Source organism: Ananas comosus, linkage group 6 (assembly GCF_001540865.1).
Source record: "Ananas comosus cultivar F153 linkage group 6, ASM154086v1, whole genome shotgun sequence".
Classification (NCBI taxonomy): domain Eukaryota; kingdom Viridiplantae; phylum Streptophyta; class Magnoliopsida; order Poales; family Bromeliaceae; genus Ananas; species Ananas comosus.
The window spans coordinates 1160621-1185385 of record NC_033626.1 but is presented as its reverse complement, the minus strand read 5'-3'; the positions used below and the strand labels follow the sequence as shown (position 1 = coordinate 1185385).

The following is a 24765-nucleotide window of genomic DNA, read 5'->3' as shown; positions in this document are numbered from 1 at the left end:
AAATTGAAAAATTCAATAGTAAAATAAAACTTTTGAAAAATTAAAATAATATTAGTCAAAAAATCAAATTTAATGAGGTTATTGTTCAATTTAAAATTTTAATTATTTTTAATCAAATCGAATATAACCGAGAAAACTTACGCTTAAGAACTGATAATATATAAAGTTTTTTTATTTCTTTATTTTTTAACTAATAAAGTTATTAAATTAAATAATATTAAATAATTTAAATAATTATTTATTAAAGTAGGAAATTTAAATAAAAAAAAAATTAGAACTTAGGGCCTACTTGGGAACTTCTTTTAGTTGGGGGTCTCCTTCTCTCTCTCTATCTCTTCACACCCCTACCGTCTCCTGGAGAAATCTAGGGTTCGCGTTTCTGTGCGCGGAGTGAAAAAAAAAAAAAAAACTAGGGTTTGATCTCTTCCGCGTTCTCTCCTTCGTATTCGATTCTCCTCGACCGCGAAATCTAGGGTTTGATTCCCCCCTTTCACGCCTCAGCTTCTCGATGTCGAATCGTGCGATCGTCTCCGACGACGAAGGTGATGATCTTGCCATAGATTTGCTGTCTCCGACTTCCAGTTCATGCAAAATTTTCCTTTACTTTGCGAGCTTTTGCAGATGAGTATGAAGAGGAGGATGATTCGAGGGCCGTGGAGAAAGAAGACAATCTTCATGGGAGGGACGAGGACGAGGACGAGGAAGAGGAAGAAGAAGAAGGTTGGTTTTTGTCCTAGTAAATTAGCGCGCCCACTTGGTTTTTAGGGTTTCTAATGGTGATGTCTTTTTCCGTGGTCAGAAGAAGGCCAAGATGAGTATGAGAAAGATGGTTTCATAGTGGATGATGTCGAAGAAGAGGAAGAGGAGGAAGAGGAGGAGAAAGAAGAAAGTGATGATGAGAGGCACAAAAAGAAGAGGAAAAAGCGGAGGTATTGACCCAAAATTTATTCTTGTATAGTTAAATTTCCTTTATAGTTGTTATAAAATGTCTTACTGAGGCTCATTAATTTAAATCGACATCTCAGAGAATCGGAGAAGAATTTTGTACTTGACGAGGATGATTATGAGTTGCTCCAGGACAACAATATCACTGGCATTCATCGGCCCAAACCGGTATGTTTTTGTAGATTGTTCGGTGTAATATAAGTGGAGGTAATACTTTTGGAAAGCATGGAATAAGTTCGTAGATTGTTCGGTGTAATATAAGCCGAGGTAATTCTTTTGGAAAGCATAGAATAAGTTTCACATTCACACGCCATTGTTTTGTGGTTAGGGTAGCAAATTTAAGCGCTTGAAGAAGGCGGGGCGGGATTCTGAGGTGGAGCGATCTGGGTTTTCTGATGAGGAAGAATCGGAAAAGAACAGGGCTGGCGGCCGTACTGCTGAGGAAAAGCTGAAGCGCAGTTTATTTGGTGACGACGAAGGTAGTTGTCTCACCGTATGTCTCTATTTCTGAATATCTGATGGACTGGTTTGATATGTTGTTTGATGGGCTGTTGAAACATGCCCTACCCAGCTGCTCCTTTGGAGGATATTGCTGAAGAAGATGAGCAACAGGAGGAGGAAGAAGAAGAAGAGGGAGATATGATTGGTGAGGAGGATGAAATGGCGGACTTCATTGTTGACGAGGAAGATGTTGATGAAACTGGGGCTGTTGTTAAGTACGATATTGTGCTCCCTTTTTCTACAATCTTGCATTCTTGGTTCTCCCCTCCCGTCCCTTGAATTCTCATGCCATGTTTGTTCATGTTCATTGTCCTACTTCTGCATGACTTTTAACAGAAAGAAGAAACTGAAGAAGAAGAAAACTAGACAAGCGCCAGGCGTATCATCTTCTGCTTTGCAAGAGGCTCATGAGATATTTGGGGATGTTGATGAGCTGTTAATGCTTCGGAAGCAAGGCCTGGAGAAGGACGTTGATACTGGCGCAGTGAAGAGGCTTGAAGATGAGTTTGAACCGTTTATTGTTTCGGAGAAGTATATGACACCAAAGGATGACATGATACGGGAAGCTGATGTACCTGAAAGGATTCAGGTAACAATTGAAGGCCTGCCAGTTGTTCTCACACTTCCAAATTTTAGTGCTGAGTTTTATGACCAAGTTAAATGGATAAATTCTTGATGTCCTTTTTTTCATTGCAGCTGTCTGAGGATGTTACTGGGCCGCCGCCGATAGATGACCAGAGCATAGAGGAGGAGAGTACATGGATATATAACCAGCTTACCAGTGATAGTCTGCCACTCTTCCATGGCGGTGATCACGCAGTAAGGGAAATTAGCAAGGAAGACATTGGAAACGTCTTGACAATGCTACATGTCCAAAAACTAGATGTAAGATAGTTGTAGCAAATTACAGAAATTTTTCTGTTGAAAAATTTATGGCATCCCTTATGTAAAGATGTGATAACTAATTGTTCTGCCACTGCTGCTTCAGATACCTTTCATCGCCATGTACAGGAAGGAGTTGTGCAGTAGTCTTTTGAAAGATCCTGGTTTAGCTAGTCAAGATGGTGCAGATAGAATGAGGTGGCATAAGGTACTTAGGGAATCTTTATGAAAATTAATTTGCTAAGAGAATTCTTCATTGAGTTTATCAGTTGAAGTGGGACATCATAAAAAATCTAATTACTAATGGAGCAAATTCATATATCTATATTTTTTTTGTTCAGGTGCTTTGGACTGTTCAGTCCTTGGACAGAAAATGGTTGCTTCTTCAGAAGCGAAAGAATGCTCTCCAGTTGTACTATAACAAACGTTTTGAAGAGGAAGCTAGGAGAATTGATGATGAGACAAGACTCGCATTGAACAGGCAACTATTCAAATCTGTTACTGAAGCACTTAAGGAAGCTAAATCTGAAAAGGAGATAGATGATGTTGATGCTAAATTCAATTTGCATTTCCCTCCTGGTGAAGTTGAAATCGAGGAAGGACAATTTAAAAGGCCTAAGAGGAAATCACTTTACAGTATTTGTTACAAGGCGGGGTTATGGGAGGTCGCCAGCAAGTTTGGTTTTAGTTCGGAGCACTTTGGTTTGCTTCTAACACTAGCAAAGATATCGGTATGTTTCCTATGATGCTTCATTTTAGTGATTAATGTCCTAACAAGGATGTTGTTCCTTTTCTTTTTATTTTCTTTATAGCATTGGCACAGAGATGAACATCTATACTCTGGTTGCCAAGGGATCAACTTTAGGCCTAGTTATTTGCAGCATGCACTTTTAGCAATATGCAGCAGCTTATCTCTTTGATATCTCTTATGTTGTCAATTCTGTTAGGATGTGGATGAGCTTGAAGATCCTAAGGAGACTCCTGAAGAAGTGGCAGCAAATTTTACATGTGCAATGTTTGAAACCCCGCAAGATGTGCTTAAAGGTGCTAGGCACATGGTATGCCTATATGTCTCGTTTCTTGGAGTCAATTCTTAGTGCAACCTCAAGGCGATGTGTTCGAGTATTTTGTAGTGTGGCAATAACCTGACCCTTTACGTTTTTATTTTTGTATCCAGGCGGCAGTGGAGATTGGCTATGAGCCTATTGTGAGAAAACATGTACGAAGTATTTACATGGAAAAAGCTGTTGTTTCAACAAGCCCAACTCCGGAGGGAAATTCAACCATAGATCTTTATCATTCTCTTTCGGGCGTAAAGTGGCTGCGTGACAAGCCGTTGAATAAGTTTGATGACGCTCAGTGGCTTCTTATTCAGAAAGCAGAAGAAGAGAAACTCCTTCAAGTAACAATAAAATTGCCTGAAGATGCACAGAAGAAATTACTTTCCGATGCTAGTGAGTTCTATTTGAGCGAATGTGTTAGCAAGTGCGCTCAGCTGTGGAACGAGCAGCGCAAGATGATCTTGGAAGACTCGTTCTTCACTTTAATTCTCCCTTCGATGGAGAAGGAAGCTCGATTACTATTGACGGCAAGAGCCAAAAACTGGCTCTCGATGGAGTATGGGAGGCAGTTATGGAGTAAGGTTTCTATTGCTCCTTTCAAGCAGAAGGATGCTGAGCACGATTCTGAGGATGATTCTGAATTGAGAGTCATGGCTTGCTGTTGGGGGCCTGGGAAGCCTGCGACAACGTTTGTGATGTTGGATTCAGCAGGTGAAATGGTCGATGTTTTGTATGCTGGCTCTATCAGTGTGAGGTCACAGGGTGTTGCCGAGCAACAACGCAAGAAAAATGACCAGCAGCGAGTACTCAAGTTCATGACTGACCATCAGCCCCATGTTGTCTGTGTAGGGGGGGCCAACTTGTCCTGCAGGCAGCTGAAGGATGATATATATGAGGTTAATCTCAATTCCGAAGAGCTTTTCACAAAAACAATACATGATTTCAATTGATGTTTTGCAATGATATTTTTGAGTGCTATTGCTTCAATATTTACATGTGTTACTACTTCCTGCATCAGGTTATTTTCAAGATAGTAGAAGACCACCCAAAAGATGTTAGCCGAGATATAGAAAATATCAGTATTGTTTATGGTGATGAGTCGTTGCCTCGCCTTTATGAAAACTCACGAGTGTCATCAGATCAACTTCCTGGGCAGCCTGGTATAGTTAATCATACTGAAAAGTTTGAAATTTTGATAGTTCTAGTTTTGAGTTTAATTTGTTGATTGTTCTTTCATCTATTTCCCATTTAGGTATTGTAAAGCGTGCTGTGGCTCTTGGTCGGTATTTGCAAAACCCTTTGGCAATGGTTGCGACACTATGTGGACCAGGGAAAGAGATATTGTCTTGGAAGCTTTGTCCTCTAGAGCATTTTCTTACTCCTGACGAGAAATATGAGATGGTTGAACAGATAATGATTGATGCGACAAACCAAATAGGCGTTGATGTCAATTTAGCTGCAAGTCATGAGTGGCTTTTTGCTCCACTACAATTTGTCTCTGGTCTTGGACCAAGGAAAGCTTCGGCTTTGCAGAGAGCGTTTGTGAGGGCAGGTTCTGTCTTCAATCGCAAGGAAATTACAATGGGAAAACTGATTAGAAAGAAGGTTTTCATCAATGCTGTCGGTTTTTTGCGTGTTCGTCGAAGCGGGGCAGCTGCAGCTAGTGCTCACATCATGGACTTGTTGGATGACACGAGGATCCACCCAGAGTCCTATGATCTTGCAAAGAACTTGGCCAAGGATGTGTATGCTGAGGATGCTCCACATGAGCCTAATGAGATGGATGATGATGAACAGGAGATGGCGATTGAACATGTTAGGGAAAGACCTCACATGCTCAAAGCCCTTGATATTGATGAGTATCTCAAGAGTTTTCCTGATGGGGCCAGGAAAAGAGAAACCCTGTATGATATAAAGATGGAACTGCTTCATGGTTTTTGGGATTGGCGCAGCGCTTTCCGAGAACCGAATGCCGATGAGGAGTTTGCTATGCTAACTGGTGAAACGGAGGACACCATTTCAGATGGCAGGATTGTTCAAGTAACGGTTCGCAACATACAAGATAACAGAATCGTCTGTACCTTTGATTCTGGTCTAAAGGCCCATGTTTTTGCGGAGGATTACTCAGACGATGGATATGATCCTGAAACCCTTCAAATACGTGAAGGTGATATACTTACAGCCAGGATAAAGAGTATCAACAAACCTAGATTTGTGGTTTACTTGACCTGCAAGGCCAACGAACTGAGGAAAGGACCATACCTGCACAAAATCAAACGCGATCCTTATTATCAGGAAGAGGATGCTAGCTTACGAAATGAGCAAGAGAAGGCTCGCAAGGAAAAGGAACTTGCTAAGAAGCATTTTAAGCCAAGAATGATTGTTCATCCTCGTTTCCAGAACCTGACAGCCGATGAAGCTATGGAGGTATGCCATCTTATCTAATGCAATTCTCTCTCTCTCTCTCTCTCTCTCTCTCTCTCTCTCTCTTTCTATATATATATATATATATAATGCTTTGTACCACATGTTATGTTATGTGACAAATGCAATTGTTGGAACAGTACCTTTCTGACAAGGATGCTGGTGAGAGCATTATACGTCCAAGCTCTAAAGGGCCTCTTTACCTGACTTTAACCCTGAAAATTTCTGATGGAATTTATGCTCACAAAGAGATAGTTGAGGGTGGAAAAGATCACAAGGATATCACTAGCATGCTTCGTTTGGGGAAAACTCTGACCATTGATCAGGACACTTTTGAAGATCTTGATGAGGTTAGCGTGCATCTATTATATTTAGTGTAGACCGGTACCTTGTTCTACTGTATCAAGTTGTTGACGTTGATCATAGATCTTCTGTCTTGAAGGATACTACTTTTCTCCATTATGTTATTAGGTTCTTAAAATATCATTTTTTTTGCTTTATTTCATAATCCTGTTTTAACTTGATTGACCGGAGCATGCTATGAGATTCAATCTCAAATGCTTATTAGAAGCATAAGCTAACTACATTTATTTGTCTAATGTGGTGTGCTCAAGTACTGTGTGATGCTGGAGATATGCAAGAAAGATGCATCCTTAGTTAGTTGGTTAGTATTTAAGCGTTTAGTTTCTTAGTGAAGTGTGTCTGCTTTGCTTTTTAGAAAGAGTAATTATATAAATAGTAAAGTATCTGAATTTTAGTCTTTTGGTTAGAGAATCCTTAGTTCCATCTACGAAAGTTTCACAAGAGGGTAATGAACATTTCTAAGAGTGACCTTTTGCTGTTTATTATCACATTATCTGGAATGATAATAAATTGTATCATTGGTAAATTTGTTCCTTGTTAGTTACTGACTAGGTCCTGTTGTAAACTAAGATCATTGTAAGTTAAGATTGTCTTCTCCTAGTGATTTTACAATGTCTTTTCCTAATGTTTTCATGATTCCGTTTTTCTAATGTCTGATTGTGGCTTCCAGGTTATGGACCGATATGTTGATCCGTTGGTTGGCCACCTAAAAAGTATGCTCTCCTATCGTAAATTCAGAAGAGGAACAAAAGCAGAAAACGACGACATGTTACGGGCGGAGAAATTGGAGAACCCCATGAGAATTGTGTATTGCTTTGGCATCTCTCAAGAACACCCAGGAACTTTTATTTTATCCTACATCAGGAGTACCAATCCACATCATGAATACATTGGGCTGTATCCAAAAGGATTTAGGTTTCGGAAAAAGGATTTTGATGACATTGACCGTCTTGTGTCCTATTTCCAGAGAAATATCGATAAACCACCTCCAAGTGCCGGCCCATCACTAAGGACAGTTGCTGCAATGGTACCGATGAGAAGCCCTGCAAACTGGGGCTCCTCTGGTGGAGGGTCTGTCAGCGGTGGTTCGGCAGGCTTCAATGATAGCTGGAGGGGTTCGGATAGGGAAAGGTCTTCCACTCCAGCTTCAAGAACAGGTTAGTAATACAGAACTTGACGCGCTGTCTGATTGCTCATCATATTTTTTTCTCTACTTTTGCTTACACGATATGTGGTCTAGCTATTGCTATAAGCACTTTTTAAGTGAAAATTGGCTAGGCAAATAATTTGGTGCTGAATCTTTGAACCTTGACAAAAAATGGGAAAATATGCACTATTCTTTGGGACTGAGGAGCTCTCATCTATAATTGAGCCATGAGAATTTGCACGAGTCTTGATGAATAGTGATCTATTCTTTGAAAGGTTTTGTTAGCAACAGGTGAATGCTGTTATTCTAATCTAGGGCATCTATGTGTTTTTAGATCAGATCAAGAGAATCAATTTTGAGTTGTCCTTGACTTTTGCTGTATATCTTCATGTTTTCCTTTTTGGTTTATCCGTCTTTAGAAACAACCGATGCGGGACACTAACACTAGCAAGAAAGCGCAGCCACCTTCCAATCAAACTATTTTTGATCTGCAATTCATTTGCTGACTGTGATGTGAATACTGTAGATATGTCAGTATCTGATAGACTGATACATTATCAGATACATTATTGGTATAAAATACTTTCTAGATGCTTCGTTGTTTTGTCTCTGATGCTTCTCGAAGGATTCAACTTTCAAAAATGAAACTTGGAAAGCACATATAGCGGGGTAGGGTTACTTGGATACTTTCAAGAGTGGATATACTTTTATTAGAGAGAATACTTGAAATTTCTGGATAGTATTGAACCCTCTCTTGCATCTTATTAGATTCTATGGAATATATTTCACACTGGTTGGTTGGTGAATGGTGTATGATGCCACACGAGGCCAAATTCCTTTAGAAATAGAAGATAAGCATATATCTTATTTTTATATTCTATAGGATTATATTTTTTAAAATTAACTACTATATCAACCGCTAGTCGTATTAGCATGTTCTGCTACGTTTGTTAATGCTTCCTCTATAGACTGCTTTATTATTGGTCTCGACCCTAGATTCCATGTATGATTAATATTAGTGTTTCACCAGATTACAGTTGATGGACAAGTGTATTGCAAGATACTCAATTTTTTTTTTCCTTTTTGTTAACTTAATAAAAACAGGAGGGAGATACGAATCGCGAAGTGGTAGTGCAAGCAGAGAAGGCCATCCAAGCGGAATTCCTTCAAGCCGCGGGCGTGGAAGGGGAAGTGCAAGGGGAAGGGAAAACAGCTACAGCGGCAACGACCGCGACTCCGAGTACGGGGGATCGGCGAGATGGAGCTCGAAAGACGTCGACGACGACGGCATGAGCAGCTTCCCTGGTGCCAAAGTTCAGAACTCTCCAGGCAGGGAGAGATTCCCAGGCGGATGGGGTGGTGACGGGGGCAGGAGTGGCAGCGGCGGTCGAAATGTAGGCGGTGGCGGTGGCGGTGGCGGTGGCGGTGGCGGTGGCGGAGGCTGGGGTGGGGATATTGGTTCGAGCTCCGGATACAGTGCTGGTAATAGCAATTCGAGGTTGGTGCCACCGACACAAGCGGATTCTGGAAGCGGATGGCCGACCCGTTGGTGACAGCGGCTCGCACCCGAATCTCGCAGTTAGCATCCAGCCAGCCCCCCTCCATGCTATATTCCAGTTCAGGATATGGCTTCGGATGAATTCTTTTAGGAAATGGAGCAAATACTCCTCTTTTCTTGTTTTTGTTTTTGTTTTTGTTTTTGTTTTTGTTTTTTCCTCCCTTTTTTTTTGGCTTTTATAATTTAAGACTCTCATCAAGGTCCCAAATTTTTGGGCTGTATGGAAGTGCGGTACATGTAAAGCTGTAATATCTTTTGATGTTGTCTATGCCCTCAACTATTTTGATATATGCGGTAATCATGTTAGTGTCATTTATGTGAAGTAATATAATATTAATTAAGCATACTTCTAAGTTTTATGTGAAAATAATTTTTGGTTCAACTTTTTTTTTTTTTATGTTTGGTCAAATTTTTTTGGCTCAACTGAAGTGATGTGAAAGTTAGTGGTTTCAGATTTGCCGTTCTCTCGTCTTCTTAAGTTTTGTTTTACCGAAAATTCCTGTCCTGGCATAGAAGATGGCATCTGAAAAGTTAAATTGTTACTGAACTTGTATTTTCGGCGAATCAAACAATGGACTAGGCATTTTCTGGTTCAAAATAATTTACCATTCTTTCTGGGTGAAACAAAACCCTGAGTTTTTGTAAGGGGCTCATTAACAATGAAAATAAAATAGTTTTATTTGGATTTTTGAAATAATTTTCAAATTTTTGTTTGTTTGATATTTGGAATTGAAAGATTTAGTGCCACATTCAGAACCCTCTTTCAAATTTTATTTTATTTTTTATTTTATATTATTCCCGTCATTAAGTTATAAGCTAAACTCAATGATGCTTTTGTTAATTTACTGTTTGAATATTTTTAACTGATACTAGCTGACGACTAATTTTAGTGAATGAGTTTAATTTAGAATAAAAAATTCAAATTAAAACAAAAGGATATCAATCTAAAAGACAATATAAAGCTCAGGAGTTTGTTTCAAAGCGACCATTGTTTAAGGGGTCTCCATACAATTTTACCTAGATTTTTTTTCTTTTTCTTTTTCTTTTTTTTTTACTTTTTTGGGGGCGGTGGGTACTCGAGTCATGAACAGCACCAAGAACAACATTAATTCGAGACGCGAAAGTTTAGGTTTTTTTTTTTTTTTTTTTTTTCTCTTTGCTCAACTCTTCTCCGATCGGCGCTACAAAGCCCCTCTTTTGGTAGGTACAGTTAATGCCCTAACCCTCTTTTTCTCGATCTCCTTTTTGTATTATTATTTCCTTCTTTTTTGCCTAATCTCGCCCGAATTTAGTGCCAAATTTGTCCAAATTTTGATTTATTTTTATCATATTTTATATTCTCGAATCAATAATTGGACTCCCAGTGATTGTGATCTGTTTTACAGTAGTGATTTTGTGATGTAAATTTTTAGTATCTTTAGCTTTTTTTAAGGGGAATGATGGTGTCTATCTCTCTTGATGTAGAGCTTGAACAAGTTATTTTTACACATATTTATTTAGATTATCCATGCTAGGGGAAGTTGATTAGATACAGCTTTTTTTTCTTTTTTTTTTTGGTGTCAATTTTTGTAAACCCTAGTGATGCTGAGCATGAATGAATTACTAGAGCAAGGTGCTTGTTTCTGTTGCTCATTTCATAATCAATTTTCATTGGCTAAAATGTACAGTGATGTGCAAACTGATCCTTGAATTATTTATCTTTTTGGATTTCCAACCCTCTGATGAATTTCTGATTCGAATTTATGGATATTTCGTTAGATTTAGCCGTCTTTGTCTCTGTCGGAAACAATCAAGTAGTGCGAAAGGTGGGGGTTTATGATTGCTGAGACATTTCAACACGCAACTTAACCAGAAAAGCAATTAAATTTAGCATTCTCCACTTTCGAAAAGTTTCCATCTCGACTACAATGATAATTGTTTTTCTTTTTCTCTTTCTTTTATCTTTTATCGTTTTGGTTCCTCTTAAACTATTGAAAACAGTCTCTAAAGAAAACAAATTTTCCATGGAAAAAGAAGTTTTGTGTTTTGTTTGCAATTGGTTTGGTGTAAAATGAAAATATTTTTGCGTTTTCCGCTAATAGATATGTAGAAACCAAATATGGGTGTTTTTTTTTCCTAAATGCATAGAACTGTTTTTGACTGAAAGATGTTTTACGTAAAACCAGACATTTGGAAAACTCGTTCTCAGCTTAAACAAATGTCTTCGGGCCTCTCTTTTATGTCTAACGAAACACTGCATTGAAAGTTTTTCCATTGTTGTTTCATTTCCGCGTCTTATACAATCTCACTCATATATGACATGCTAGGATCTTTATTGTGCATGGAGAAGCAAGGCGGAATCGTCACATCCAACCTACTTGGTAGCGCATCACGCCTCCTCCGCAAATGCCTTTTCTCGATACTCTCATTTGGCCCCATGCCTACCCACATAGCATTCATCATGGATGGAAACCGCAGATACGCTAAGAAAAGGAGCATCAAACAAGGCGTGGGTCACCGTGACGGCTTTACGACTCTCACTTCCAATCTCAAGTATTGCTACGAAATGGGCGTAAAGTATGTAACAGTATACGCTTTCAGCATCGACAACTTCAAAAGAGACTCTTCTGAAGTCCGGTTCTTGATGGACTTAATGAAGGAGAAAATTGACGAGCTGTTAAAACAAGATAGCGTAATCAACAGATACGGTGCTAGGGTTAATTTTTGGGGAAATTTAGACCTCTTGAGCGAGCCAGTAAGATCAGCAGCTAAGGAATTAATGGCAAGCACCGCGAGCAACAAAGGCCCGGTGCTCTCGGTGTGCGTGGCCTACACATCCGCGGATGAGATTATGCATGCTGTTCAAGAAGTTTGTAGAGAAAGGAGGGAGAGATTACAACGAGAACACGGTCGAGTTAATGGTATGGGAAATGAAACGGACAGTGATGTTTCGGTGGCTGATTTGGAGCAGCATTTTTATACCGCGGGTTGCCCGGATCCGGATATTGTGATTAGAACTTCGGGGGAGACTCGATTGAGTAATTTTTTACTGTGGCAGAGCACGAATAGCCACTTGCAGAATCCAGTCCGACTTTGGCCTGAGTTTTCTCTTCGGCATCTTATCTGGGCCATATTGGAGTATCAGAGAGTTTACTCTTACTTAGAAGACACAAGAAATTTGAGTAAGAAGAACGAATGAAGCCCATTGTTTGATGATTTATAAATGAAATTGCACCACGATTTATTTGATCGGTGCGTTGTCGAAATTGCACTATGAGTTTACTCTTACTGCCTGTAATGTGTTGCATATTTATCCATGTAGTTCTTCCTAGCAGTATATCTGCAAATCAGAAAAAATGGAAAATTGGGGAGATTGATGTGACTTTTATACCTGAAATAAGAAATAAATGAAGTGGTTTCTAATGATTTGGATCTTGCATTGTATGTGGCATCCTTGATAGATTGAAGCAGAAATATTTGAAAGCATTTTCAGAATCTGTCGAAGAGGAGTAATATTTATTCAGAACAGGGAACTTGGTGAATTTGATTAGTTCTCTCGCTTGTCGAATGTAATTAAGCATAAATTGATCTTTTTAGAGGGTAAATTATATAAAACCCCTGTCAAAATCCGATTTTTTATTTTCTCCCTTGTCATTTAAAAATATACACTTTGTCCCCTTGTAAAATAAAAAATGTTCACAGGAAAGGTACGGTGTGTAAAATGATCATTTTGCCCCTCATCATTTTCGTCTTCTCCCTCATCTTCTTCAACCGCCGCCTCAATTGGCTCCGATTTCTCTCCATTTTCTTCTCCACCTGCTCCCCTTCTCCTCCTGCACTCTTGCACTCTCGCCGTCCCTTGATTTCAGCGATACAAGGGAGAAAATCAAGGTGGGCGTTGATGGAGAGATAGGCAAGGGCAACGAAAGCGAAGGCGAGGTAGCAGAGGGCGAAAAGGATGTGGGCGAGGGCGAGGGCGAGGGCGAGGGCGAGACAGTGGAGGAGAGCGAGGCAGCGGGGAGGCGGAGATGCGGAGGGAGGCGAAGCAACAGGGAAGAGGGTGGAGGGGTATTTTTGGCATAAAAAATATTTTATAACGGAACCCTAATGAATTACTAACAGACTAACAGTAGGGAGTGAAGTGCATATTTTTTATTTTACAAGGGGGTAAAGTGTAGGTTTTTAAATGACAGGAGGAAAAGTGAAAAATCGAATTTTAATAAGGGAGGTTTTTTTGTAATTTAGCCCTTTTTTTATGTAGTTCTTAAATTTGTGTAAGCCCATTAAAGAATTACTGCATTGAACTGTTTTTTTTCTTTCTTGGGAAACCCCATAATCTAGTGGCATGTCTTTATCTAGACCATTCTATTAACATTATTTAAGCTAAATTATGTTTTAAATTTTAGAAATGGCTCTTTCCAAAGACTAGTTCTTCCACTTATTCTATTGCTTGAGTGGTCTTGTTGTTACATTTACAAATGAAAGGAATCATTTATAGGTAAATTTCATTTTTGCTCTCATAAATTTTCAGCCCCATAATTTTTTTTTTTTAAAAAAGGCAAACTTCAAATTGACCCCCTATGTTATAGCATATTTTCACCTTGCCACTCCATGGTTTACAAAATTGCGCTTTGCTCCTCTGCGGTTTAATTTTTATTTTACCAAAAAATTCTATATCAAATGGGATGGTAAAGTAAAAATTTTTGAAAAATCATATGGTGACATTTATAGGATAATTAAGTATAACTTTTTAAACCACTGGAAAGCAAAGAAAAAATATGTTGAACTGTAGGGGGGGGGGGCATATAGTTTACAATCTTATAATTCTATTTTTGTTTCATTATAAACACCTACAGCTAAACATTGTAATAAATTAGTTTATTTTACGATTCACAAAAGAAAAAAAATATTTTGCATTTTACTATTCCATAATCTGCACCCACTTGTAAGTGGGAATTGAGTACTTTTAGTCAAACAAATTAAAAATTTTACTGATAATTTCATGAAATTTAATAGTTTAAGCTATTTTGTCGCAAATAAAATTAGATTAATTAACTACTAATAGTGAATTGAGTCAAAAAATTCAAAAAAAAGTTTTAACTTAATTAACCATAAATATTTAAATTGAAAAATAAAAAGCTTTTTCTAAGGGAATTAAAAAGGCCTATATATATAACAAGTAAATAAAAAAACCCATAAATTTTATGTATTTATTTCTTATAAATCTACAATGCCTCTTTCAAAATCATTACTTTTTGGTACTAATTTAATACTTAGCTGATAATTTTTCTTTTTTTCATTTTTTTTTTTTTTGTCTCCAAACAGAATTATATTTTAGTTTTAAGACATTTATTAATCGTAAAAATATTGGATGTGGTGTATGATATGTACGGATACACCCGGTTCACCAAAAAATTTCCCGAGTTGTGCCGGCCCCGTCAAACAATTCAAAATGCCAAGTCAACGGTTCGTTTTTAAGGGTAAATTGCACGTTTGGTCCTCAAACTATGATGTTGTGATGTTCTGATCCTTAAAATTTAATTGTTTATAATATTTAGTTTGAATTTTTAAGACTATTACAATCAAGTGCTATAATTCAGTTTAGTTAACTAAATATAAATGTATCACTAACATAAAAGTGATATAATAACGTTGTGATTAATAATACATTAATAATTAATATGCTGCTATATTAGCGATGTGTATTTAGTAAATTAAATTAGGAAACTTTAATTATAATAATTTTGAAAGTTCGAATAAATAATCTTAATAAATTAAAGTTTGAGGACCAAAATGTCGGAACTCCTATAGTTGAGGACCAAACTTGCAATTTACTTTTTATATGTATGTATAACTTTCACCTTCATCGTCACCACTACCATTCTCCTCCTCCATTTTCTCACCACCGAATCCAACAATGGCACCTCTCATCCTCCTCTTCCTCACCTCCACCCTCTCCCTCCTTCCCCTCGGCGCTTCCCAAACCAATACCACCACCACTACCGACACCATCGAAGGTCCCTTCTCCTTTCTCTATCTATCCAAATTTTTACGTTCCAAATCAAATTTTACGTTGTAGTCGAATCCTTAAACTTCATATGATGGTTCTTCCAGTATCAGCGCTAATAGCGGTGTTCGATTCGTGGAACATATTGGGGATGTTGAACCGGCCGCATGACCCGTGCGCGCCAACTGCTTGGTTGAATGCCCCAAAGGAGAATCTTGTGGTCAATTGCAATTGTTCGAGCCCAGTTGACAATACCTGCCACATTGTCGAATTGTGGGTTCAAAATCGCTTTTTGATCATTTGTTTCATTTACTTGCTCTTTGTTTTCGATGTTTTTTCGAACTCTGAATTCGGATGCCGGGGGAGTATTTTTCAGGAAGGTGAGTGGCCTCAACATTGTTGGCGAGATCCCGAATGAGCTCTTCGACTTGAAAGAATTGGTCCAGTTGTGAGTTCTCTCAACTCATCAATGTTCTTGTACATGAAAATTTAAGAAATTCTAGTGGATTTCATTTTATCTGGGTTATATAAAGGAGCTAATCATATCAAGTATGACAGTGTTATCGACGTATCACTGCAACATCCTTGTAATACATCTTATGTGTGGTTGGAAATTAGAGAGGGATGTTAACTAGCTAATTCTTCTTTGTTCCTATAAGTTAATTTGTTTTACTGGGTTTGTGGATGTAGGGATTTGAGTCAAAACTTGTTGAGCGGCCAAGTACCGCCTGCAATCGGCAGCCTCTCCAATATGAGCTTCTTGTGATTCTCATCCTATAATTCTATCTTCCTTTGTTATTTGAGGTAGTAAATATGATCAATATCCTGCATCCTATAATTTAATATCTAAGTTAATTATTTTCTTATGTAGGGACTTGAGCATGAACAAATTATCTGGGAATGTGCCATCAGAGCTTGGGAATCTTACTAAACTGTATTCACTGTAAGACAACTCACTTGTTTTTGGTCTAATTCGAATTCACATTTTTGACTTGAATAGGTAACCGGTAAATATTCTATTGGTGATTTAGCCTTTGCTCATTTATGTGTTTCCAGAAGCTTTCGTTCAAACAGATTCAATGGTGTCCTCCCAGAGGAACTTGGAAACTTGACCAGCCTTCAATATTTGTAAGTACAACTGCCTTTTTCTTTTTAGCTATAGATATTATATATTTTCTTTCTGTTAGATAATGACTATGTAGGCTTGAGTCCAACTCTATTTCCAGCTTATGAACTTGATAGTTCACGTATATTGTAACTTTTGTTCACATTTTTGAATGTGTTTGTGATGCTTACCCTTTATAATCAACTTTCTTATGCTAAGCATGTACTCTCCACATAGTTAGGTACTTTGACAGTAGTGGAGTTACTGGAGATCTTCCTCATGAGCTAGCAAAGTTAAGGAAGCTTAAAGCCTTGTAAGTGGTTTTGACCTCCTCATTATCTGTTTACTTCTATTTTCAGTAAGTTAACTGGTGTTCAATTTTATAGAGGGTTAAAATTTGAAATTACTCTTGTGAGTATGTTGAATTCTGTTGCAGATGGGTATTTGATAATGACATCACAGGGACTGTACCGTCTTTCATTGGAAGCTTAAAAGATCTGACGGATTTGTATAACTCACACTGTCACACAACTAAATACTTGTAAATAATTATGTGATGTTTTCTCTTCTTTCACTATCATCTGAAAGCAGTTTTGTGTTGTTTGCTAGACGGATCTATGGGACATCGCTTAAAGGACCTATTCCAACAATCTTCTCCGCCCTGGAAAAACTAGAAGTCTTGTAAGTATTACAAGTTGTGTATCTTTTTACGTTCATAATGGTGTCTAAATTTATACGTTAGTGATTTATGGCTTTTTATTAGTAAAAGTAGGACTTCTCAAAAAAAAAAGTAGGACTTCTGCTTTTTATCATTAAAAAGTAAAACTGTGCTGTTATAGTTCATATAACTGATCTAGAATAGCAAGAAAAAAGTCCATTCATGCTGGTTATGTGTTAGATGCATTTTGAAAGTATGTAGGGCTTCACATCAAGCTTGTCAAAGAGATTTGAGCCCTTTCTTGTAAATACAGGTAAGTAGATGATGCTGACTAATGTTTGTCTTTCTTATTTTTTCTTTTTAAGTAATTTTGACCATGGCTATTCTCTAACACCCAGTTTGGTTGGGGAACAAGGGTCGGGATAAGGGGTTTTCCCTCATTGTTCCCCAAATACTAAATGCTAAGGGTGGGAACAGCTGTTCCCACTGGAATAACCTGCTAAGGGTGGAAAGGTGGGAATAGGATGGGAACAGTTGTCCCTAATCCTATTTTAATTTTTTAAATTTAAAATTTAAAAAATTTAAATTTAAATTTTAAATTTTTAAATTTTATATCTGTAATCTCAAAATTAAAGTTATAATTTTAAATTCTAAGTTTTAAATTTAAAATTTAAAATTTGATATTTTAAAATTTTAAATTTTAAAATTTAAAATTTTATATTTTTCAAATTTAAATTTGATCTTAAATTTGAAATTTGAAATTTAAAATTTAAAAATTTAAAAATTTAAAGTTTATAATTTGAGATTTCAAATTTTAAATTTTAATTTTGGATTTTGAAATTTAAAAGTTAAAATTTTAAATTTGAAAATATAAAAATTTAAAATTTAAAAATTGAAATTCAAATATAATAAGAGGGGTAATATCATTATTTTCTATTTATAACTACCCACTATTCTTCTTATTCTATCTTATCTATCCAAACGTTATTTTTCTTATTTTCGAGAACAACTTAATTTTAATCCAAATGCAAAATTGGTCTAGTTCTTAATTATACCTGAACTTGTACCTATCCCTGAAACAAGCAGTTCTTACTTATACCCGAACCAAACAAAGCCAAGAAGACTTTGAAATATGAAAGATCCGAGTGATTAGGTGTGCAAACTCCAATGTTCAATCAGGTCATTTTTTGCCGTAGAGTTTGTTGAGAAGTTACAATATTTAAATCTCTATCCGTATCTGCCTTTGCTGCCACTATTTCCACTGGCAAAACTATACCAATTGTCTGAATTAGGTTATAACGGTGGTATATATTTATGGGGAGTTGGATTGGCGAAATAGCATTTCAAGCATAAATTCATTTACTAATGCTTAGTGAGACTATAACCGGTAGTTCTGTTTTCATGTACAAAGAAGCCAAGGAGATCCATCACCTAGCCATGAGTTATATTTTGATCTTTCCATGAACACGACTTCAAACCTTTCTGAGATGAAACTATTTTCAAGAAAATGAACCCGCAACTAAGCAGTAGATCTTCTCAGTGTCGTTTGATTGACAGTGGAAATTATGTTCTTACACCCACTAAGTATGATGTACAGATAAAATTGTAATTACATCAATCCAACTGCTCTCTTAGTGGCCAACCTCTGCAGATTGTTTTACCCTTTTATGCTTTCAAGTCTCTTTCTGAAGTTCTAAGTTTTTACAATTTTGGGATATTTGTTTCGTATGATTGATTAGTCAATAGGATAAAAATTCATAATTTTGAACATGTTATGAACTCCTTTACAAGAAATAAATGTTGCACATGTTGAGAATTTTGAGACTGTTTTCCTTCCAACATAGAATGATCTTTTCAGAATTCTCTAGAAGCCCAGTTTAGATTATATGAACATTATGTTTGTCTAATGATTTGATCTAGTATTATCTTCTAAAACTGAATATTGTTGAAGTTTTAAATTTTAAAGAGCATTTCATACAGGATACTCGGTGATCTTATACCTCCAGATTCTTCTCTTTCTTTCTTGGAGAACTTGACAAGTTTGTCAATTTTGTAAGTTAAAATAACTTTCAGGCCTAAAGATAATTTAAACATTCTCTTGAGTCTTGATTATATCAATAATTTACAATTCTCATTTTATCATGTGATAGGTCCTTGAGAAATAGCCAAATCACTGGTCAGATCCCTGATTATCTTGGAGAATTCGTCAACCTCACGTACCTGTAAGGTCCTCTGTCTGATTTCGCCCCTTCTCTTCCCAACTCTCCAACACATATTAAAGATAAAATTTCAGCCACTTGCAATAGCCCCTTAACAAAGCTAGAATTCCGTAGACCTGGCTACCAGAAACAAACAGCCATGCATTTCTAATAATGTAAACTACCACAAACTATATAATTTTTCAATATCAAATGATATCTGAATAATTTGATATCCTCCTATTTGATGCTGACAGAGATTTAAGCTTCAACAATTTAAGCGGTCAGATACCAAGGTCATTTCAAAATTTTAGCTCCTTGCAACATCTGTAAGTTCAATTCAATTCTTCTCTAAATAGGTTGTTGATTTTGTTAGTATATTCTAGTTGCCTTTTCTTTTCATAAGATTAAGAACCAAACCTGCCTGTATGATTTTAAGTCCAATGAGAAGGCAATTAATTTAAATTGCAGTAGTAGAATTATTCTTATTATGCTGTTTATGCTTTACAGCTTTCAATCGCTATAAAATGTTTAATGGTGTGAAGTTAGAAGTGTCAAAAAAAATGAAAGAAATGCTTAAACTGACCAAGTCACTAGGGAGGAAAGTAACAACATCCCTCAGATTATGCCAACTCTACTCTTTCTTTCCTTTTCCATCTCTTTCTTTGCTGACTTGCTAGTTCTCTTATATTTATATATAGAGAGATCAATTAACTTGTTAGTAAATCATATAGAGATCTGTTGACTTGTTAATTAAATCATTGGCTTATAGAAGCATGTGCAGCTTTAGTCCTCTATTGCTTGGAATTCCTTCTGCCAGTGCTTTGCTTGGACTTCAATGTACACATTTATATCAAAATAAAATCCTTTTTCCATGGTTGTTCAAAGCGGCCTGTATCATCCACTATATTAGTTGTCGTGGAGGGTCAAGGGCTTGCCATATTTCCCGCCAGTTATGTAAGTGTTATGTTAATGGGACTGGATTTCCTCCACAGGAGCCGCATTTTAAAACAATGGTGTTTAGATTTAGACTGGATGAGTCTGCAGAACAAATTATTATATGCAATCAACATTCATTATCTAGTTAAAGAAAATTTGGTAGCCAATTTCAGTGGCCACTCTTACTAGAACGTCTTTCCACATATATATGAACAAGATAAAATCAACCATTGGGCTGTTTTTGAAGAGACAAAGTGTGTGCAAAACAATGAGTTGCAAATAGTTGCAATGTATCTGTTATTTTCACGTGTTTCTTTCCTCATTGTCCCGATATCTTGGTTTTTCTAATTGGAACATGGGTTTTCATTATTTTCCCCTGTTATATTATACTTTTCTTTTCATATAAAAGTACGGCATATTGTGTCATATTGCTTTTCCATTCCGTTGCATAAAGTATTTCCTTCTGTGCAGTTATCTAGGTACAAATAACTTGACTGGCGACCTCCCTACTGGTATAATTACTCCAAACCTCACAGCTTTGTAAGTTGATTAACATACTTTTCTCGCAATATGTTCTGAATTAGTTTCCTATCTTAGTTCATTGTAACAATAGCTAGGACGAATCACTTAAAGTCAATTTTTTGCTGCCAATTCCTTCATTCTTTTAGGTTTTAAGTTCTATTCTGATTCTGCATGTTTCTGATGGTTGTAGGAAGCAGGATCTCCTCATTTTATTAAGATCTGCTAGCTCAAATAGTTTTTGGAAAACTTGTTACATAAAATGGTGAAATGTTTCAAATATACTGATTGTAAATTTAACTTGTGCATTATATACCGAAATTTGATGAAAATAGAGATTTAACTTTTGGGAATACTTGATTTTGTAGTAAATAGTAAATTAGTACCTGTCAATTTTGCTGAATACAAAAAACTAAGAACATTGATAAAGCTGGTAACGTAGTATATATAGATTATCTAGGACTACTTGGTTTTGCCAAAGTTTTATTTCTCATTTTCATTAATTCAGAAACTAACAAATATTGTTAAATAATGAAAAATAATTGGGTAATTTTGTAATCTCTACTTGTGAAGCTTTGTTCATTTGCGTGACTCTAGAATCTAGATGATCGATTGTTTAAATTTCTTTCCATCCTTGAATTCTCATTTTTGTCACAATCAGTTGCATCTTGCCTGTCTTAGCCGGTAGATCCTTTCTCAGTACTTTATTCCATGTCTTCTTTCACGCATTTGCTGATCCAACACTGTTCTTGTGCATTTTCTTACAATCATTGCAGAGATGTGTCTTTCAATCCTATCTCTGGCAGTCTTCCTTATGATCATAATAAAGAAGGTTTCTCGATGTATGTCTACTTTTCCCTTAACCCACTGTATTAAGGTACATAATTATACTAAAATATAATCACCATCTTATGAAACTAGTTATTTGGATACTTTCAGTTTACTCGATTTAATTTTCTGCAGGAACTTCATTGGAACTTTAATTGATTCAAGAAGAATATATGACAGGTAAGCCTTAGTTGACGGAAAAGGATATAAATGAAATGATCTGACAGTATGTATCGATATTAATGTACAGCAAGGTTGAATTTATGGTTTACTACATTACTTACTGTAAATTTGACCCTACGGTCCATTATGCCCACTTAGTTTTGACTTTAACAATTTAGTCCCTGAAGTTTGTCCTATGCAATGATTTAAATTTCAGGGACTAAATTGTTAGAACTAAAGCTTTGCAGACATAATGGATCATAGGGTCAAACTTAGAGAACTATGGTAATAAAGTAATGGTTCAGCTGGCAAAGTGTTTGTAACTTTTGAACCATGCAATAGATACGAAGACATGATTCAAAAGTCAAGAACACTGTATGACCCTGAGGGGTCGATCATAACTATGTTTGGCCCATGATCGTGTAAAAAATAACAGCAGCATTTTCCCTAACGAGGTAAGAACTAAGAACCTAATCACTGATGATGCAAAAATAGCAATACTATAGTATGTATTGCAAAAAAACAAAAAGCATCAAAGGCAAGCTTATTTATACCTTCCATAGCTACATGTTTTAGTTCCATGCACAAAGCAAATGAGCAAATTGTCTGTCAGTGTCCATGCACCAAGTTTAATTAGCTCATAGAATTATAAAAAATCTGTGAATTGTGATCATCTTTTCAGCAATCTCCATGAAAATTCGAGAACGTCCAAAATAAATAAATAAATTCTCGAGCATAATTTGTCAAAACTGGAGAAGTCCCACACTAGATGGTGAGAGACTGCTTGAGAGATCTAGTATGAATAATTTGGATTTAGTTGCTAGGTTTAGAGTTTAGACCCAAGAACTTGCTAATACTAGTGGGTTAGATGCAGCATATAACTTCGCTGGACATAGAATCACATGAATTTTGAAGGTGTAATTTTCCTCGATTAGGTGCAGCATATGACTTCGCTGGACATAGAATCACATGAATTTTGAAGGTGTAATTTTCCTCGATTAGCGCAAGGTACTCTTAAGGCCTAGCTGTCCTGTCAACAATTCTCATAATATCAATGCGACAAATTTTAGAAATATATTGCGCTAACTTTAGCCAAGTAAAATTGAAGATAACTTAGCAAATTAAGTTTTGTTTCTGTGGTTCAGCACAACTCATAGATGATGAAAAATTTTCATTTTTTTCTCCCTTAAACTGTAGAAACATTTCTGTGCTTTTTATTATATCTTATCTGTCGTGGTAAGGAGTGCTGCAATGGAAAAGCCAATTTACTCATTATCGAAAAGATCTTTCTCACACGAACCTTCTTTTCTTTCTTTTCTCTTTTTCTTCCCCCTCGTTTGGCTAACTTTTCTTCTTTCAATTATGCAGTAGAAGTTCAGATATACTATACTGCCTCCATGAGGACACATCATGCAGTGGACAAAATTTGACTTGTAAGTTTTGTATTCTTCACTTCTCCATGTTCAGACACAATCAGTAGAATTAATGTCCCAAGAGTTGCTCTCACGTCAGTTCATACTTATTCAAATGTGCAACCAGTTGGACAACTTCTGCGGTGCCCGACAAACTATTCAATTAATGAGTAATCTTTACAAGCAGATAACTCCGTTTACTTAATGGTTACATCTGAATATTCCTCTTCCAGTTTGGAATAAAAAAGGGCGAATTTTTAACTATTACACATAGGCTATGTTAATCAGTGTATTATTATTCTTGCATTTGTTGAATTGATTACCAGAATTAAATTTACTTTTGTATGCATGATATTTGTCATCATTGCATTCTTTTTACAGCTTCAAGTTCCTCATTTTCTGTGAAATGTGGTGGAAAGAAAATATTTGCCTCTGGTACTGAATTCTATGAGGATTCTGATGTTCTGGGAGCAGCAGATTTTCGCTTGAACACCACACATCAATGGGTTGTGAGTAATGTAGGCTCTCACCCTTCAAACCCTAATAGCTCTCACTATATTGTGACCACAAATGCTGAAATACTGGGAACATCAGAACCCGAGCTTTATAAAACAGCGAGGGTGTCACCAAGCTCATTACGATATTATGCCGTTGGTTTAGTTAATGGCAAGTATACAGTCAACCTCCACTTTGCAGAGATAGTAATATCTGATAACTCGAGCTCATGGAAAGGACTCGGAAAGCGCTTATTCGACATTTACATACAGGTACCACTTTCTTCTCCATCTTTATAATAAGTGCACGTTTGGCCTGTCTTAGGAAACAACTTCTCTACTTTAAGAAGCAACAAGCTTCTATTTTGGCTGACAAATAGTTTGAAACTTTTGCTGCGGCAGGAAACTAAATAAGTTTCTAGGCCTCAAAAGCGGAGAACCAGCGCCATTTGAGAATATAGCTCTTCAAACAGCTATTTTAAAGAAACTCTGGCCTAGCCAAATAGGCCCTAAAACATAAGATGGAAATTTCTAGAGGTATCAAAATTTCCAGCGCTTAATTTCTTTTCTTTTTTTAATTTTTCAACTGTAGGGAAATAGAGTCTTGCAAGATTTCAACATTATTGATGAAGCAAAGGGATCGAAAAGGGCTATGAACAAGACCTTTGAAGCAAATGTTACTAATTCTGTTATGGACATACATTTCTTCTGGGCTGGGAAAGGTACCTGTTGCATTCCATATGAAGGAACTTACGGGCCGTTGGTGTCGGCAATACATGTTTATCCAGGTCATTTTTTCTTTCTCATTTGTCCTTCCCCAAATTTTCCTGACTCAACATTCTGACAATGAATTCTTCGTTCGTTTAAATTTGCGTTTTCAAGACTTCAATAGGACAAATTTGCCCTCCACACACAAAGAGGGAATGGCAGGGAGGCTTGTGGGTTTTGCATCTCTTTGCATTGCTGGTGCTGCGATACTTTCGTCCATCGTTTACCTACGGTGGAAATGGACCGCAATAGGCCGAACACAAACTCATAGTGCTCCTGAAGAAAAAAGTTGATTCTATTATTATTATTTTTTCTGTTTCTTTCATTGTGCATGTTTGTGTGTATTTTTCTGTGTGGATTTGCCCTATAAATCTAGTCTTTGTTCATGTATCTTTTTACATAGTTGTGAGCTGTTGGACAGATAAAGGCTTGTATAGCAAAATAGGAATTTACAACCAAGGAAAAAAAGAAAAAGAAAACACAAGAACCAAAGTTTGATTTGTTGGAGAATTTTTTTGTGATATTACTAATTTTGTCAGTCCAGACATACTTGAAGGTCATTCTAGAAGAATTAATTTTTATTTTTGAGGTAACATGAGAATTTAGAAACATGATCAATTTACTCGACACGTAAATGAAAGAGGATCCGCATCAACACACCAAATTGCAAGATAATGGTTAGTTATCTTTTTGACAATCTAAGAGGAATGATGAGTTGATAGCTAATCACAACTCACTTCAAAATATTATTAATAAGTCAGCATTTATCATGATACCTTGTAACTGATTTGGCTTCTTAGAACTATGTGGTGTTT

The 24765-nt window shown here is 36.6% G+C and overlaps 3 protein-coding genes across 10 annotated transcripts; all 3 read left to right on the top strand.

Moving 5' to 3' along the window:
• On the top strand, positions 317-9227 carry LOC109711252 (transcription elongation factor SPT6-like). 4 transcript variants are annotated; one of them, XM_020234202.1, is made up of 17 exons: positions 317-542; positions 622-720; positions 803-929; positions 1026-1113; positions 1274-1424; positions 1517-1661; positions 1783-2035; positions 2143-2331; positions 2435-2536; positions 2670-3059; positions 3276-3386; positions 3506-4285; positions 4408-4549; positions 4642-5816; positions 5954-6163; positions 6847-7333; positions 8428-9227. In XM_020234202.1, exons 1-17 carry the CDS (start codon positions 509-511, stop codon positions 8874-8876), a joined length of 4932 nt encoding a protein of 1643 aa, XP_020089791.1. In that variant the 5' UTR covers positions 317-508; the 3' UTR covers positions 8877-9227. The 4 variants fall into 4 exon arrangements, with proteins under 4 accessions (XP_020089791.1, XP_020089790.1, XP_020089792.1 ...); XM_020234201.1 differs by having other exon boundaries at positions 800-929; XM_020234203.1 differs by lacking the exon at positions 317-542 and having other exon boundaries at positions 800-929; positions 1279-1424.
• On the top strand, positions 9909-12286 carry LOC109712232 (dehydrodolichyl diphosphate synthase 6-like). 4 transcript variants are annotated; one of them, XM_020235688.1, is made up of 2 exons: positions 9909-10081; positions 11211-12286. In XM_020235688.1, the coding sequence occupies exons 1-2, from the start codon at positions 9965-9967 to the stop codon at positions 12057-12059; spliced, it is 966 nt and encodes a 321-aa protein (XP_020091277.1). In that variant the 5' UTR covers positions 9909-9964; the 3' UTR covers positions 12060-12286. The 4 variants fall into 4 exon arrangements, with proteins under 4 accessions (XP_020091277.1, XP_020091276.1, XP_020091278.1 ...); XM_020235687.1 differs by having other exon boundaries at positions 9919-10085; positions 11188-12286; XM_020235689.1 differs by having other exon boundaries at positions 9996-10081; positions 11188-12286.
• Positions 14722-24457, top strand: LOC109711186 (probable LRR receptor-like serine/threonine-protein kinase At1g56140). Of its 2 annotated transcripts, XM_020234111.1 has the most exons (19): positions 14722-14877; positions 14975-15140; positions 15244-15315; positions 15558-15629; positions 15739-15810; positions 15924-15995; positions 16214-16285; positions 16409-16480; positions 16582-16653; positions 18611-18682; positions 18781-18852; positions 19086-19157; positions 20239-20307; positions 21063-21128; positions 21250-21294; positions 22645-22709; positions 23070-23455; positions 23775-23970; positions 24065-24457. In XM_020234111.1, exons 1-19 carry the CDS (start codon positions 14778-14780, stop codon positions 24241-24243), a joined length of 1992 nt encoding a protein of 663 aa, XP_020089700.1. In that variant the 5' UTR covers positions 14722-14777; the 3' UTR covers positions 24244-24457. The 2 variants fall into 2 exon arrangements, with proteins under 2 accessions (XP_020089700.1, XP_020089701.1); XM_020234112.1 differs by lacking the exons at positions 18611-18682; positions 18781-18852; positions 19086-19157.